The sequence below is a fragment of the Rhinoderma darwinii genome, chromosome 9, assembly GCF_050947455.1.
Source record: "Rhinoderma darwinii isolate aRhiDar2 chromosome 9, aRhiDar2.hap1, whole genome shotgun sequence".
NCBI classification, from domain to species: domain Eukaryota; kingdom Metazoa; phylum Chordata; class Amphibia; order Anura; family Rhinodermatidae; genus Rhinoderma; species Rhinoderma darwinii.
Window position 1 is genome coordinate 71,092,100 of NC_134695.1, and position 19,035 is coordinate 71,111,134.

Sequence of the window (19,035 nt, forward strand, 5' to 3'; positions counted from 1 at the left end):
AAAGCTCACAACCTCATATGAAGAATCCCCAGAGGCAGCGGTTGTGGGGGCACCTGGTCCCGATTCTGCCGTTTTGCAACTGTAGCACTTTACTGCAGTCACCAAATGTTACATTGTAGCGAATGGGGATTTAAAATATATATGTGAACCTTCTCTTCTGATACCTCCACACCACTTATTATAAGCCCTATTACGGCATCTTGAGCTGAAGCCAAAAAATATAGGACAGCGAGAGACGCTCTCCGAGATCAATGGAAGTGCTGGACGGCTATTGATTTATATTTTAGAAATCGCTTGCTTTCCATTACACGCCCCTGCCCCCCTCAATCGGCTCCTGACTTGGGGCACTCACAAACCAAAACGAAATTTGCAAACCAAAAACACACAAAAAACAAAAGAAAAAAATGGTAAATACCCTACAGGCGAAGACAAACCGAATAAAAGCGTAATTCCACTGTTAACATCGTACGTACAGATTAAATCTGCATCAAAAAGTTGAAAAATTCTGCAAATACTTTTGGTTTGTGTCCGGATTGAGTTATTTCATGTTATTTTCTCCATTCACATCAAGAGCTGTTCTCAAAACCCTGTGAGGCAGTCAGCGGTTAAGCTCCACCCCTTTGTCAGACATGTGACAACCGCTGAGCTTCTTTAATTGTCATGAGCCCCCACAATGCACTGCTATCTGCTGAAGACAGATCCAAGAAAGCAGCTTTAGATGTGAGTGGAGGAGTGGTAAAAAAAAAAAATATCAAATCATATGACTTATGATAAGTACAAAAGGAGTAAAAGTATTTACCAAGCTATTCAACAAAATCACGTAGAAATGACGCCCATAAAGTTACTATATACCAATCTATAGATTAGGACGGATAAGCAGTATACGGCGCCATACAGCACGGCCGCTGGGGTTAATGTTCACACCGTGCACACACAGATCATACGTCCGTGCTCCGGTCATTAAAGGGGTTTACTGGTCTTCTGTAAATAAAGCTTAAAATCGGAATAATAAGTTCTGAAACTTCTAGTTTCAACTCTGCATCATTTTCAAGATCTCTGCTTGCTGTCATTCAATGATTTGTGCTGCTGCGGAGTTTAGTTCACAGACCATTACGTATGCTCCAGGCTGATGGCTTTTACCTACACTGATGCATTGCAACAAATCCTCACCTCTATAAAGGATTAAATCAGGACAGCTTTTCAGTATCCATTCATCGACAGCTAGCAAAGCTCCTGAAAATTTAAAGGAATTGAAATACCAAGTATGCTAGAAAGTTGCATTATACAATGATTAAGCGTTACTCATGTAGTACCGGAAACCCCTTTAAAAACACATTAGTTAAAAAGGGGTTGTCTGGGATTAGAAAAACATGGCTGCTTTCCTCCAAAAACAGCGGCACACCTGTCCTCAGGTGGTCTCTGGTATTGCAACGCAGCTTCATTTATTTAAATGGAACGGAGCTGTAATACCAGACACAACCTGTAGACAGGTGTGGCGCTGTTTCTGGAAGCCATGTTTTAGCTGATCCTGGACAATCTCTTTACCACACCATCGCCCGCTGAATGGTTCAAGGAATCAGCAACAGTTGACAGGCAGCCACAGCCTGGAGCCCGGCAAAACACAGCCCCCATTTAAAGTGCACCTCCAGATAAGTTTTTTTTTTTTTTTTTTTTTTAAAAAGGCCAAGATTATGAGCTGATAGATTTCTTAATATAGATTCACAGGGGGTTAGGGCTGAGTTTTTCTGATACAGAGCTCCAAAAACACATGGATAAAGTCGCATGCTAAAACGCTGTTTGCCTGCAGCCCCCACTAGGGGGAGCTCACTGCCCGCAGGTTGATACATCTCCCATAGAACTCAATAATAAATCTGTCTTCAGTGGTCTGCTGCAGTAATGCAGGGTATTTGGAGCTGTGTGTCAGAAAAACGCATCACATATTAAGATATTCTGAAATAATTCAGCGCAGAATGTTAGGACCTTAAAAGACAAGCGATGGCGACCGTTTCTGCCGCACTTTAACGTTCACACTTTAGGTTTAGTAGCACACGCCAAACGCCAGTCACGCTTTTACCCGTAGTCGACTCTTCAGGAACAGGCCGTGCTTGTGCCATCTCTGTGGAGCAATTAGCAGAAACGTCAGAATTTGCATCTACAAACACTTTGCGCCATTTTTGCCGAATAATCGGTCATGCAGCGCGCAACTTTTTATCCCGTGTATTACTCCTGGCTACGTACACGCAACTGCCGCTCAATTCAATGTTTTCCCACGGGTACAAACAGTCGCCCCCACAGCTGCGGTTGCGTTACAATAGAACCATGGCCTTGAAGTTTTATCATAGGAGCACGTAATGACGTCCTCTATCAGTGACGGAGTCACAACCAGCGCTGGTTCCTCTACAAGCAGCGACTCGCACGGACGTCACCAGGAGCAGCGGGACCTGAACGAGGACTTCAGCATTCCTGGAATATTTACTTCTCAAAACGAAGAGTGAACCCGACTGATGGAACCGGAAGAAGGGGGTAATTATACAGGGAGAGGGTTACCGAAAGCCCTAGAGATGTCCAAAAACAGGAAAATGTGTCATAACGTCACCGAGTCATCCTACAGTCCGTCCCCGGCACGGGTGACAAAGTAACGCTCCAGGAACCGCAGCTGCGTTTGGCCTCGTTCAGACAGTGGTCTCTTCCTGCAGTTTACAGAGGGTATACAGGACAAGGATTTTAGGACCAGCTGTGTCTCAGCATCCGCCATCCCAACATTTATAGGGACCGTCCCGCATGGACCTTAAGGGGTTTACCCATCTCCCCAAATAAAGGTTCTGCAACTTCGAATACATTTTGTGTATAAATTAGTCACCATTTTGTAGATCTCGGTTTGGTGTCAGTGAATGGAAACAGTCTAAACCTTCCTGCGGTCTCACAGCTGAAGATTTGCTACAATTGTACTCAGTGTAACAGCTAAACACATCAGCAGCACAAAGGTCGCACCTGCCTTTATAGATTAGCTGCACTGATACATTGTAGCAAAGAATTTTAGACTATTTTCTAGACTGGATACAATTGTTGCAAACCCTCAGCTGTGAGGAATATCAGGCCTGTACAGGTTTAAACTCATTGACAGCAAGGAGAGATCTTGAAAGTTGTGGAAAATTGAAATACCAGGCATATTAAGAACTGTTCATTATACAACGCTTAGGCCATGTTCACACGCGGAGTCAAAAACGTCCGAAAATAGGCCGTGTGAACACACCCTCAGGGTTAACGTATAGAAGACCTTATAAAAGGGGTTTTCTTCACCGTAGAAACTGACGGCATATCCCTCCCTGATGGGTGGGGGTCCAAATGGCAGAAGTCCTCAGAATTAGAGGGGGGTCCCAAATGTCAGACCTCCAGAGATCACGGTATGGCAGATCTTAGTAACATACCATAACATTAGAAGAAGGGAATAAGCGTTTAATGGGCGCCGCTCTGCAGGAAGAGAGTTGGAAATCTTACAGGGTTCAAAACTACGAGCAGATTGCAGAAGATTTTGGTCGGTGACTAATGTTATGAGGAGAGCGTGCAACTGTATGGGGTCTTGTGAACTTCTCCGTTGGGAGGATGGACGGTCTTTACGTGATACGGACCCCTGAAGGTGGTGGAGAGGCCCCGCTACACCCGTGTTTTCAAGTTGATGTAAAAAACTATAAACTATAACTCCCCTCATGGAATGCTGGGAATTGTAGTTTACAACAGCTGGAAAGTCACAGGTTAAAGCACGCCGGTCCACGCCGACACTGGAGGGCCGCAGGCCGGGAGCAACGGAGAGTTATAGTCATGAGAAGAAAAAAATGTGGGGGAGGGGGGGGGGGAAAATAGCAAGAACAGAAGGAAAGTAAATCCTTCCGAGCTACCGATCATGGATTGCCCTCCTCGTGCTCCCGGCTAAACATTTATCTTTCAGCAACGGAAAAGATTATAAACCATCCGGTGTTACAAATTCTAATAAACAAAACCTGCTCCGGCCTCGGCCTTCCTGGACGATGGTTGCCGGTCCGGCTTCTGAAACCTTAAGTGATCAGATGTGATCACGGAGATCAGCTGCGGCAGGCCGAGCATTCCCCCTGCGGAGACCTCTGTACGGTTACACACGAAGGTCTGTAGAGGTTTCCTGACATGTGCGCACGCGGTCAGCATGATGTGATGCGGCCAGCGCTGCACTAATGATTGCCGGCGCTGAAGACAACATGGCGGGCGCACTGCAAAACACCCCGATGTTCTGTCTTCAGTGTCTGCGCCACCGCTCATTAGTGCAGCACCGGCCGCGTCACCTCATTCTGACCGCGCACGCACTTGTTGTAAGGAGCGGGGCAATGTCTGTATTACGCAGCTGCATCCCCGCTCGAACGGCGGAGATCAGAGAAACGTCTCATTTTCCCCGCTGATCAAAGCTGACCGCAGCATTCAAGGGTTAAATAGAAAAAAGGGGGGATGCCCTTTGGATCGAGTGACATACCATATATGGGCTGACAGCCCAGGGTACATTAAAGGACCCCAGCGCTGTCAGACCATCTTTTCTGTTAGGGCATACTGAGGTCTATCCTAACAACTGCCTGTGTACTATCAGTATATAGATATATGCCGGTCCATTACTATCAGTATATAGATATATGCCGGTCCATTACTATCAGTATATAGATATATGCCAGTACATTACGATCAGTATATAGATATAGGCCGGTCCATTACTATCAGTATATAGATATATGCCAGTACATTACGATCAGTATATAGATATAGGCCGGTACATTACCATCAGTATATAGATATAGGCCGGTCCATTACTATCAGTATATAGATATACTGATATACTGATAGTAATGGACCGGCCTATATCTATATACTGATAGTAATGGACCATCAGTATATAGATATAGGCCGGTCCATTACTATCAGTATATAGATATACTGATATACTGATAGTAATGGACCGGCCTATATCTATATACTGATGGTCCATTACTATCAGTATATAGATATAGGCCGGTCCATTACTATCAGTATATCAGTATATAGATATATGCCGGTCCATTACTATCAGTATATAGATATATGCCAGTACATTACGATCAGTATATAGATATAGGCCGGTCCATTACTATCAGTAGATAGATATAGGCCGGTACATTCCTATCAGTATATAGATATATGCCGGTACATTCCTATCAGTATATAGATATATGCCGGTACATTACCATCAGTATATAGATATAGGCCGGTCCATTACGATCAGTATATAGATATAGGCCGGTCCATTACTATCAGTATATAGATATAGGCCGGTCCATTACTATCAGTATATAGATATAGGCCGGTCCATTACTATCAGTATATAGATATATGCCGGTACATTACTATCAGTATATAGATATATGCCGGTACATTACTATCAGTATATAGATATAGGCCGGTCCATTACTATCAGTATATAGATATATGCGGGTACATTCCTATCAGTATATAGATATATGCCGGTACATTCCTATCAGTATATAGATATATGCCGGTACATTACCATCAGTATATAGATATATGCCGGTACATTACGATCAGTATATAGATATATGCCGGTACATTACCATCAGTATATAGATATAGGCCGGTCCATTACTATCAGTATATAGATATATGCCGGTACATTCCTATCAGTATATAGATATATGCCGGTACATTACTATCAGTATATAGATATAGGCCGGTCCATTACTATCAGTATATAGATATATGCCGGTCCATTACGATCAGTATATAGATATAGGCCGGTCCATTACTATCAGTATATAGATATAGGCCGGTCCATTACTATCAGTATATAGATATAGGCCGGTCCATTACTATCAGTATATAGATATAGGCCGGTCCATTACTATCAGTATATAGATATATGCCGGTCCGTTACTATCAGTATATAGATATATGCCGGTACATTACTATCAGTATATAGATATATGCCGGTCCATTACCATCAGTATATAGATATATGCCGGTACATTACGATCAGTATATAGATATATGCCGGTCCATTACCATCAGTATATAGATATATGCCGGTACATTATGATCAGTATATAGATATATGCCGGCACATTACTATCAGTATATAGATATATGCCTGTGTACTATCAGTATATAGATATATGCCGGCACATTACTATCAGTATATAGATATATGCCTGTGTACTATCAGTATATAGATATATGCCAGTACATTACTATCAGTATATAGATATATGCCGGCACATTACTATCAGTATATAGATATATGCCTGTGTACTATCAGTATATAGATATAGGCCGGTCCATTACTATCAGTATATAGATATAGGCCGGTCCATTACTATCAGTATATAGATATATGCCGGTCCATTACTATCAGTATATAGATATAGGCCGGTCCATTACTATCAGTATATAGATATAGGCCGGTCCATTACTATCAGTATATAGATATAGGCCGGTCCATTACTATCAGTATATAGATATATGCCGGTCCATTACTATCAGTATATAGATATAGGCCGGTCCATTACTATCAGTATATAGATATAGGCCGGTCCATTACTATCAGTATATAGATATAGGCCGGTACATTACTATCAGTATATAGATATATGCCGGTACATTACTATCAGTATATAGATATATGCCGGTACATTACTATCAGTATATAGATATATGCCGGTACATTACCATCAGTATATAGATATAGGCCGGTACATTACGATCAGTATATAGATATATGCCGGTCCATTACTATCAGTATATAGATATATGCCGGTACATTACCATCAGTATATAGATATAGGCCGGTCCATTACTATCAGTATATAGATATAGGCCGGTCCATTACTATCAGTATATAGATATAGGCCGGTACATTCCTATCAGTATATAGATATATGCCGGTACATTCCTATCAGTATATAGATATATGCCGGTACATTCCTATCAGTATATAGATATATGCCGGTACATTCCTATCAGTATATAGATATATGCCGGTACATTACTATCAGTATATAGATATATGCCGGTACATTACTATCAGTATATAGATATAGGCCGGTACATTCCTATCAGTATATAGATATATGCCGGTACATTCCTATCAGTATATAGATATATGCCGGTACATTCCTATCAGTATATAGATATATGCCGGTACATTCCTATCAGTATATAGATATATGCCGGTACATTCCTATCAGTATATAGATATATGCCGGTACATTACTATCAGTATATAGATATATGCCGGTACATTACTATCAGTATATAGATATATGCCGGTACATTACTATCCGTATATAGATATAGGCCGGTACATTCCTATCAGTATATAGATATATGCGGGTACATTCCTATCAGTATATAGATATATGCCGGTACATTCAAGTTAAAAAAATAAATAAATAAGTATCAATACATAAGATATACACATATTCGGTATCATCGCGACCGTAATAAATTTATAGCGTCATTAATGTTTACGCTATTATGACTGCGAGGAAAATGACAGGGTTAATTACTATTAATGTGCGGCACATGGAGGTTCAAAATTCATCATCGCGCCTCGCGCCTCAGATCAGAAAATAGAACTTTTTTTTTTATTGTTGCCAAAAGTATCATTTTGGTATCGAGTATCGCAATACTACACGAAGTATCGGTATCGAAGTCCAAATTCTGGTATCGTCACAACCCCAATTTCAGCAGAGCAGATACCTGGTGCCCCTCTGGACGTCCCATGTACACACGATTGGTCACTTGCAAGTGATTGGACGCTGCAGAAACTCTATCCCTGGGGACAGTAACATCTGTGGGATGAGGATACCCCCGGGGCCTGAAGCTGCCCGTACACCACAGAACTCCCGACAACCGTCACCCTTTTAGTCAGTGGTTTTGATCGTTCAGACGGCCGACCGCAAATAAATGCCTGCAAAGGGATTGGTGTGACGCGGTCGTCCATGGGGCGACTTCATTGGCCACGTGTTGTCTTTATTCTTCGGTGTGCGGGCAGTGCAGGGACACAAAAAAAGTTTAGTACTAAATAAGCGAGTTAGTGCGTCAATACCAAACACAACGATGATACATCAAACTAGAACTACCCACAATCCTACACCGAATGCCTAAAACACATTCCAATATCACCGGCCATATACTGCAGAGAGGACGCGTCCACGGGGAGACTTCCCAGTAAGGGTAAATCCACCCGGGCAGTCTCAGGGGAAAATCACACTAACTTGTGGTGCAGTTTCAGCTGGAATGTACACGACGGAAATCTGGCCGTCCTGCAGCCCGGATTCTTAGAATGAGGTGTCACCCCATGGGACCACTGCAGCAGTCACATGGGGTGAAACATCATCCCCGGAGGCCGGGCTGGACACAGGAGCAGAGAAGTCTTGGTAAGTATAATCTTTTTTTTTTGCGATTTTTGTGGCGGAATCTCAGCTTTTCCGTTGCAAAAATCGCAACATCTTCTATTTGTTGCGGGTTTTACCTCCCCATTGAATTCAATGAGGAAAAACTGAAACAGGAAAAAAAAGCAGCGATTCCGCAAATACAAAATCGACGTCCTGTGGATGAAAAAAAAACTGCACCGCAGGTCAATTTGAGCGTTTTTTTTCGATTATAATTTACGCAGCGCGTGGAGGAGATCTGTTAAAATCTCATCCACTCTGCTGCTACTGTATTATACTGCCGATTTTTCGCAATTAAATACTTAGCGGAAAATCCGCAGTATTTCCGCTACATGTGAACTGACGCTTAGGCTGCTTTTGGATCTCCTTAAATTTATTTTCCTACAGAATTGCCCTTCAGTAGTCTGGGAAAGTTGTGTGACAATCCATGTGGACCTTGTAATGGTGGTCATGCTGGTTGTCACTCAGCTTTCCCCATAGTGGACGATAATACGTAACAACGTGACAGAAGAGGACGACTCCAGGCCTTGATCTCGAGATTATATATAGATCAGGGTAATCCGGAGACTAGCAGACACGTATATGGCAGATAAGGACTGGAATGTGTTCTTTGCACCACTAGACTATGCTACAAGCTGCACCCAGCTCCACCACACCATGCACGGGGCTGCAGCCGCTTACCCTCTGATGATTGCTGATGAGGAACGAACTCTCTGTGCTGCTGAGACCCTGAGAGCGGCATCATGGGAAAAATATATAATGCAGTTAGTAATGGTGAAAAAAAAAAAAAATAGAAGATGCATACGGCATAAAACAGTTAGAGGGGAAGTGGAGCTGATGGATTCGTTACAGTTAATAAGCACAATCAGATCTCATTCTCTATTTCTCAGACCCTGGCGCGTTCTAGTGTTCTGTAACTAGACCATAAAGGATGTGGCCAACTATGAAAACCAATTTGTATCGGTCCAACGCCTGTAAAATAAAAAATGAAGCAACTTTGCAAATAATTTTAATAAAAAAAATTGCCTATCGTTTTGTATCTACAGGTCTATGGGTTTCCATGGTAACAGACAACAAACATATCCGGTGTAGTCTGATCCAGCAGTCATGTTGCTTTATGTCGGACGTCTACGTCTTGCTTACCTATCAAAATGTTGGTAAGAATTCAGGGACTGATGGATGACAATATGACTGCAGGATCAGACTACACGGGATAAGTTTGTTGTCTGTTACCATGGAAACTTACGGACCTGTATAGGAGCAATAGATACAAAACTATCGGAAATTTGTCATTAAAACTATTTGCAACAGTTGCTTTTTATTTTAGATGCATCGGAACAATGAAATAAATTAGTAGTGAAGTTGGACATTCCCTCCAGTCACGGTTTAATGGAAGTCTCTGTAACTTTCTAATAAACTTTGCTTTTAACATTTCTCAGCATTTTCTAGAGTGCCCCTTTGTCAGTGAATGGAAACATGCATGATTTACATTTATAGGCTGGCCTAAGATAATCCTCAGATCTAAATATACCAGCAGCAGAAATCTCGCTAATGGGCTGACAGTTTGCTACAATGTATCAGTGCAGGTAAAACGTATCAGTCTACAGTCCAGGCCGTTTAGCTCACAGAGGATTGTCTAGAATGGATATAACGGCAACAAATACCCAGCTGTGAGAAACATTAGGTCTGGACAGATTTCCAGGCTTAAAATGTAATGTAAACGTTTCCATTCACCAACAGCATGCGGAGATCTTAAAAATGATGAGGAACTGAAACCCAAAATCTATTCGTACTTTTCATTCTACAACGATTAAACTTTATTTACATCAAATTGGATCAAGCCCTTTAACTTATGGTGGCAATACAGGGGCGACTGCCGGTCCGCCGCCACCTATAGCCAACGTATGGAGAGAGATTGGGGGGGGGGGGGCGTTTATTTGTCCAGCCTAAACTCCTCACACGTCAGGTCAATCACATGAAGTTTTCAATATTAGGCCATTTCAGGTTAGATTATATTTGTTATAAATATTAGGATACGTTCACATGCGGCAGATATTTCTGCGACTGTTCCAGAAATCTTCATGGGGTTTGTAATAATAGTCACACATGCAACAGAAACAACCCCACTGATGTTTATGGAACAGATTTTCAATTGTGGAAACTTCTACAACAAACCTGCCGCGTGTGAATAGACGTCACGTAGACAAGGACGTTCTAACAGCTGCATGCTCGGTGAGTGGATTATTGGGGGGGGGGGGAGATTCTGGCATGCACAGTGCAAGAGGGGGTGGGGGCATAGGTGGCCATTAGGATGAGACCCTCCTCATACCCATTAAAAACAACCATCATAATGTATTGCGGAGCTCTGCCGGCCGGGCGTTCTGAATATTAATCATTGCTCCGGTCAGAACACGTGACGGAGCGTTTCTTCACACCGTGTGATCGAGTGGTTGTTGCAACATTTGCAAAAATTCACATCTAGGAGTCCCTAAGGCTCCAAACTTTGCAACTCCATGCGCCTGTAAACAGCTCACACAATGTCCCTGTCCCCAGGAGCTCACAATCTAATCCCTCTGTCTCCAAAGAAGCCAAACCTGCGTGAGAACAGACAATGTCCATGTAGATGTGGCCCTGATCAGATTAAAACTCAGGACCCCCGAGCTGCAAGGTGACACTTCTGACCATGTAGGATATCACAAGAGTCACAACGTCACCATCATGACCCCAGAGGAACAAGAACGCGACTGATGTGACTGTAACCTGTGCACAGTATGAAGAATCTCATCAAGAAGCAATGATCCTTGGGAGACATTTTCCTTGGTCTTGATACCCCCAACACCCACATTGGTCATAGAAAGTCTCCAGTCTTGGGTGAGGGGTGTCTCAATTTTCCTTCATGGATTATGGGAGAACGCCATTCTCCTCCAACGCTGCGAGTCTCATCAAACCAAGGGGGCGAATCTCCCTCCCATGGCTGTGTAGCTGGATGTGTGGCCCCTCTAGACTATAAAGAAGAGCATGTGGTGGTCTGTGGGGCCCCGAGAAGAGGCAGAGTAGACTATAAAGTTGGCTATAGACAGACTCCCTTATAAACATGCTTGTTCGGCTCACATCCAGCGCCACCTATCTCCAGGGTAAAGTATTGCACAGATGGAAGTCCCGACTTCCCGATCCTAGTTTTTTGGGGTTTTTTGGACAGCAGGAAGTCCCCAATAAACAGACGAAAGGTTCCCGTCTAAAGTGGCAAGAAACATCTAAAGTCTACGGTCAGACTTATAATGGAAAATGACAGCCTTAATGGACCTCACTGAGCCCCAATTTGTAGCGTAGAACAAGAGGGGTAGTTCCCGAATAACAGAGAACATACAGAGAACCCAATGACAGCCGGAGGTCCGATCTGCCACATTAGGGAGGTGGAAGCGGAGACGTAGACACTTTCCATAAGAAAACACTTTGGGTCAATATTTGCAAAAGCTTCAACCATGAGGTGGATCTGATGATGATGTGATCACGGCGGAAAATAATCCACTTATCACTCACAGCAAACTGCCTGCCGCCTCTATAACCCTCTCACAGCCGGCGCTATAGATACATAAAAACACTGGGTAATGCAAGGGTTAACACAGAACATCCCAGGATCAGATTTCATTGGTCGGTACTTTCATAACTCTGTGGTTATAAGACGGAGGAAGCAATTAAAAAAAAAAGATTACTAAGAAATCTGTGGACCAAGGCAATAGCTGCTGCTAAAACGTTTGGAGGCCGACCAGTCACAGACGCAAGACTCCGTTCACATCTATACATCGGAGGTACAAATCAGGAGCATTCCTCAACATATACCTCTGATGTATGGCACTGTGCTAATCATGAACTCCGGAGCTGCACTCACTATTCTGCTGGAGGAGTCACTGTGTATATACATTACTTATCCTGTACTGATCCGGAGTTACATCCTGTATTATACTCCAGAGCTGCACTCACTATTCTGCTGGTGGAGTCACTGTGTACATACATTACATTACTTATCCTGTACTGATCCTGAGTTACATCCTGTATTATACTCCAGAGCTGCACTCACTATTCTGCTGGTGGAGTCACTGTGTACATACATTACATTACTTATCCTGTACTGATCCTGAGTTACATCCTGTATTATACTCCAGAGCTGCACTCACTATTCTGCTGGTGGAGTCACTGTGTACATACATTACATTACTTATCCTGTACTGATCCCGAGTTACATCCTGTATTATACTCCAGAGCTGCACTCACTATTCTGCTGGTGGAGTCACTGTGTACATACATTACATTACTTATCCTGTACTGATCCTGAGTTACATCCTGTATTATACTCCAGAGCTGCACTCACTATTCTGCTGGTGGAGTCACTGTGTACATACATTACATTACTTATCCTGTACTGATCCTGAGTTACATCCTGTATTATACTCCAGAGCTGCACTCACTATTCTGCTGGTGGAGTCACTGTGTACATACATTACATTACTTATCCTGTACTGATCCTGAGTTACATCCTGTATTATACTCCAGAGCTGCACTCACTATTCTGCTGGTGGAGTCACTGTGTACATACATTACATTACTTATCCTGTACTGATCCTGAGTTACATCCTGTATTATACTCCAGAGCTGCACTCCCTATTCTGCTGGAGGAATCACTGTGTACATACATTACAATACTTATCCTGTACTGATCCTGAGTTACATCCTGTATTATACTCCAGAGCTGCACTCACTATTCTGCTGGTGGAGTCACTGTGTACATACATTACATTACTTATCCTGTACTGATCCTGAGTTACATCCTGTATTATACGCCAGAGCTGCACTCACTATTCTGCTGGTGGAGTCACTGTGTACATACATTACTTATCCTGTACTGATCCTGAGTTATATCCTGTATTATACTGAAGAACTAACTCCGGATCAGTACAGGATAAGTGATTTTATGTATATACAAAAGAACTCAACTATTTATGTAGATTTAGTCTATATGAACGGATGTCCAAAAGCTGGACATGTGATGTAAAGTGGCCATAACTGTAGAGAATAGATTTCGGCCGGTATACGCTGTTCTCATCAGGGGTGGACAGAATATAGTAGAATTTGGGAGCCAGTCATGAGACTCCACATTTCTAGGGGTCACGATTATCAGGATGAGATCTCTGTCTCCTGCGGACTTTTCCTAGTAAGACAACACAGGAAAAAGGGAGAACAACAAGGTCACAAAGCAACAAATTAAACATAAAAGTAACTTTCACCCACCTCCGAGTTACTGGGAATCTCTGAATCTGCATTGGAATTAATTTCATACAGAGGCCCATTGAGGTCTTCACCTATAACAAGACATAAAACAGCGTTATAATAGAGCGACATACAGGAGCGGACCGCGCCGCGCCACCCGGCGAACACATCGTATATATTATGGCGAGGGGTGATCGGAGGACAAATACAGAACATAACACAAAGACACAAGGAAGGACGCGCTGCGGGGAGATTTCTCACATGAGCCGGAGAGAAGCGGGGCAGTTTCCCATATCAACCAATTAGATTGTAGCTCCAAAAATGACAGCTGAAACCTGATTGGTCGTGATGGGCAACTTGTAAAATCTGAGCAATGTTTTTTGGAGTAGAAATCGGTGTATGCCTGCGCTCTGGCCGCCATTTTTAAGTTTGGAGCTAGCCTGTGTCATGTTCACAAAGCCTCAAAGTAAATAAGTCTGATCAGCCAAAGATCGGACGGCGGTACTCGGAGTCCCTACAGCACGGCACCGTATCCCCCAAAATAACTCATTCCATACCACAGTTTGGGGTTACTTTGGCTCACACGTGGCACTCTTATGAAGTTTTCGGAGGTTGACTCCATATAGCACTAGAGCCAAATTCACACAAGCCTGTGATCTACGTTTACATTTGGCTCATATCTAGTAAAAAAAAAATGGCGCCATTTTCACCAACTAAAAATCATTCAGAAAAATTACTTTTTATTCTCAACCCCATCATTACTTCCCATCTGTTGACAGCCGAGCCATTGAATAATTGATCCCTCGTTCACATCTGCATTGGAGGCTCCGTTAGGGGTCTCCATCGCAGATCCGGCCAAAAATACTTGAAACAGCGCAGCACGTTGCTCTAACGTTTCCGATAAAACCGGACACCCGGACTGAAATCCAACGGAACCCAAACTCAATGAGTTCCATCGGCTGCTGGTGTCCATCGTACAACGCCAAGTGCCAATCTATGACCCTGCTCGTCGACTGGCGCTCATTTGGCCTGTGTAAAAGGGCCCTTAGGCTCGGTTTACATCGGAGCCTGGATACATAAGCCGCTATTCTGAGAACACGGGTCAGATCATTTCTTCTACTAAATGTTTTTGGACAAAACCTCAAGAACAAAAAAAAACCACAAACCACAACAATGCATTAGTAGCTGCGCTCCATCGCCGCGGGGTATTTTTAGCTGCATTAGACGGTACACGTTCATCTGCATCTATCAGGATATACAATACATCGCTGCCGGGCAACAGGGAGAATTTCTTTCCAAAAACACACGGTGGTCACATGGCAGGAGGAGCGCGCACATCACACGATGATAGAGGATAAAGATTCTAGTGATTCAGGAGAACGCCGACACCAGGTCAGGACCAGCCATAGGGGGTCGTACCATGGATAGGAAGGTTACAATTATAGCAGAGCTCTTCCAATAGTAGGGTGGGGGTCTCCTGGTCAAGACCTCCCCAATGTTCAGAGCAGCACTATTCTCTCTGCAGCACCCAATGCGTTCTACGTGTAAGGGCGCAGTCACACACGGCGTATTTGCCTTGTATTTCCGCAACGTAAAGATTTACATTACAATCCTATGGGAAAAATATTTCGCAGAATTTTTCTCATTGTTCAATTTTCTGCAGCGAATTTTTATGCTGCAGAAATACAAGGGAAATACGCCACGTGTGACTGCCCCGTATACTGCCCTGTAATCTCCCGACACTGACCAGTCAGGATGAAGGGGGGGGGGAAAATCACACAATATAATTTATTATTTAATATTAGGCAACAGCATACAAAAGTAATTCCAGAATATGCTCCCTGACAAGCCGAAATCATCAGCATTCATAGTCCACGCCCCAGGCTAAGGTGTCAAAGTGTGATTGGTGGTAGTCTGACCACTAAGACCCCCACTGATCACGAGACCACTGACCGCAAAGACTCACATCGCTAGAGATAGATCTTTACAGACACAGCACCACTCTCATTAATTGGCTGTGTCAGGTACTGCAGTTCAGTCCTTCACCTTTTTGCAATGCCCCTTCATGTTTGTGATCGGTGGGAATCCCAGCAGACAGACATCCACATATCACTAGGATCTAGAAGACCCCTTTAAATGCCTCGCTGCTGACGGAAAGTCTCGTCAGAACGCAGACTTCTATCAATACATAGAATTTAGATTCCATACTTTATTATTGGACTGCTCCCACTCTTATAACACTATTTTGACATTTAGGAATTGCTTTTTATCCATTTCCTTAATACTCTGTGAAGACACATCCAAACAAGATGGAGTCTAAGACTCTCCGAGGGACAAAATCAACGAGAAAAGCAGCCGAAATAATGGAGAAATGAGGCAGCGGGTTGTGAGCACAGAGTGACCGGGGATCTGGGTGGACTTATGTTACAGGGGACACAGACCAGAACAGATACATTGTATCAGATGGACGAGACGACACAGACCAGAATAGATACATTGTATCAGACGGACGAGACGACACAGACCAGAATAGAAACATTGTATCAGACGGACGAGACGGCACAGACCAGAATAGAAACATTGTATCAGACGGACGAGACAGACCAGAATAGATACATTGTATCAGACAGACGAGACGACACAGACCAGAATAGATACATTGTATCAGACGGACGAGACAACACAGGATACATTGTATCAGACGGACGAGACAGACCAGAATGGATACATTGCATCAGACGGACGAGACAGACCAGAATGGATACATTGTATCAGACGGACGAGACGACACAGACCAGTATAGATACATTGTATCAGACGGACGAGACAGACCAGAATGGATACATTGCATCAGACGGACGAGACGACAGACATCAATCCATTAATTACAGAAACTAAACAAAGACACCAGTTAGTGGAGGTTAGTACAATACCTGCCGAGTCGGGAGTCTTGATGTCGGTAAGAACAGAAAAGTCGTCTTTAAACAGAAACAAATACAAGTTTAGGGTGTTAGAGAAGTTAGAGACAAAAACAGCAGCAAAAAATAAAAAGCAGCTCAATATATATATATATTTATTTTAATTTATTTTACTGTACAGTTTACTTCACAGCAGTCTCCTTGGCAACAGAGGGTGTGGCCAGCAGGTGACAACTCAATCTCCACGCACTTCTGAAGATTTGGCATTGTCACGCACACTGAGGAGATCCTGCTAAGGGAGCGGTAAGGACCCAGCGTCCGGTTCCTGGATATATACATTTTTATTTGTAATGGATCGGTATTGGAAGGGGGCGGGATGGAGCGATGACCGACCGGAAACTTGGTGCCTCCTTGAAGCTCCAACTTGGAACCACTTTTAACCTTCTACAATATTAGTGAATTGTAAGATCAGCAAATACTTATTATATATCCATTACCCAAATGGTCCCCTGTACAACCAGGAGTGACTCCGGTAGGAATACAGTAGCATTGGTGAATTGTGGCAACGCCCGCCCGGGCCACTATAGGATACGAAGACAATACCGAAACCGCCGTGCATCATATAGGGGAGCTGGATGTTTTGTTTCCATGGTTAAAAGAGTTGTCCGGCAGGGCAGAGTGGTTTACACAATAAGGAGTGCGGGTCAGTGGGTGGGCCAGATATGGGGCCCACTTTGATTCTGTGCATTCAGCCCAGATTCTGTCTACATAATGCATCTTTATAGGAAGTCATTATGGATGTACGGAGGCGCACAGGCAAAATCTAACCGATTGCAAAGTTTGAGCAGTCTTGGTGCATTAAATGGAATTCCCCTTTAAATCACAAAAAGTCTAAAATTGGCATAAAAAAAAAAGTAACAGCTGCCGTGAACCAAACACGTCAAATTCTTATCCGCTATTACTGTAATGAGAAATAAGCATCTGATTGGTTTATATGGGTCAGACCCGGCTCCTTCTGTTCTCATGTTCATGGGATTTACTGTAAATGAAGAGGATAAGTCGTCTCTATTGAGATCCTGAATTTATGGACTTCATCACCAAGGAGAAGAAAAGAGCCGCACGTCAGGACCACAATGTTATCTAATGAACCCAGGAAGAGCATAAAACGCACATCTCTGAGCTCCAGCGCGCGCGCCATTGTGCGTCCTCGGCTGGGATCACAATCTATTCCTGGAGTCTATTAGATGCTCAATAACCAGCGCTGATTTCCGGGAAGGGTCACTATAGCGGCGTCAACACCGGGCAGAGCTCCCGACCTTATTGACGTGATGTCCATCCTGGAGCCACGAGGAGCACGTCCGACAACTGCTTAACTAGTAATTACAGAACACGTCATCGGAGATTCTGTTTCATAAGATACACCATTAATGTCCAGGTGGTTGGGGGGGGTCGAATCACCAGATATCCCTAGAATAAAGGGGTCGCAGTGCTCAGTAAAGCCGTGCAGCCTCATGGAGTTACGCCACTTCTAACCTAGCGATCGGTTCGTGTAAATGGGGGCAGCGCTGCATTTTTAGACAAATTGACTTGGCCGTGGCGTGTAAAAAAAATCAGAAGGGGATCCAACTCCTTCATTCTAGGCATCTGTGGGGGCCAAGGGTGGGTCCCCGTGCTAATAAGACATTGACGGCACGTCATTCGCTAAACTAGGAATGTTTATTGTAGAAGATCCCCCTCTACCAGGTGAGCATGTAGAGCGTTCGATGGGGAATTGCAATTCCTTGTACGTGGCCCTTTAATAGACTACAGTGGCTCACTTTATGGCACTATTCTCTTACAGCACTGGGGTCATGGGTTCAAATCCGACCGAGGGGCAACTTCTCAAAGTTTATATGGTGGTCTCACGTTCTTGTGGTATTTGGTCAAGGTTCTCCAGTTTCCTCCTAATCTCCAAAAACATCCCGACTTCCTATAAAATTCAGCCCCGAATATGAGATCGGTGATTAGACTGTCAGCTCCTGGGACGGATATGTGAAATTCACATGAATTAAAATGGCCTGATCATCACCGGATGCCCGTAAATGCAAGAGCTGCGGAAAACCGCACTAGATACGCTGCATGTACGCGCGCCCTACAGAACAGCCATATATAAAAAGGAGCATTGACCAATAAAAGACGTCCCAATGATTTTTTTTTTAAGGGTAAACTCTTTTGAGGTCTTTATGCGCCAATCCCATGGTTTTTCGCTCCCTGTCAGGGTTTTAAGTGGTCAGACAGGAGTCCGCTGTCGGCTGAACGCTCTTTTGGCTGACAACCATCACCCGCGACTCTTACCATGTTCGTCGTCTCGGTCCCTCTTAGTACAGTAAATGAGGTATTATCTATAAGGCCAA

General features: G+C 43.5%; 1 protein-coding gene across 5 annotated transcripts in view; it reads right to left on the reverse strand.

Annotated features, from left to right (window-relative positions):
• ANO5 (anoctamin 5) overlaps positions 1-19,035 on the reverse strand; it is an 80,316-nt gene that overhangs the window by 42,561 nt on the left and 18,720 nt on the right. For 2 of the 5 annotated variants that reach the window (XM_075838105.1, XM_075838104.1), the window contains exons 2-4: positions 16,658-16,702; positions 13,746-13,816; positions 9,141-9,188 (exon numbers count right to left, since the gene is read on the reverse strand). In XM_075838105.1, coding sequence (XP_075694220.1) covers positions 9,141-9,188; positions 13,746-13,816; positions 16,658-16,702 — 164 coding nt within the window. The remainder of the gene's footprint in view (positions 1-9,140; positions 9,189-13,745; positions 13,817-16,657; positions 16,703-19,035) is intronic. The other 3 variants (XM_075838106.1, XM_075838107.1, XM_075838108.1) reach the window with 3 other exon arrangements.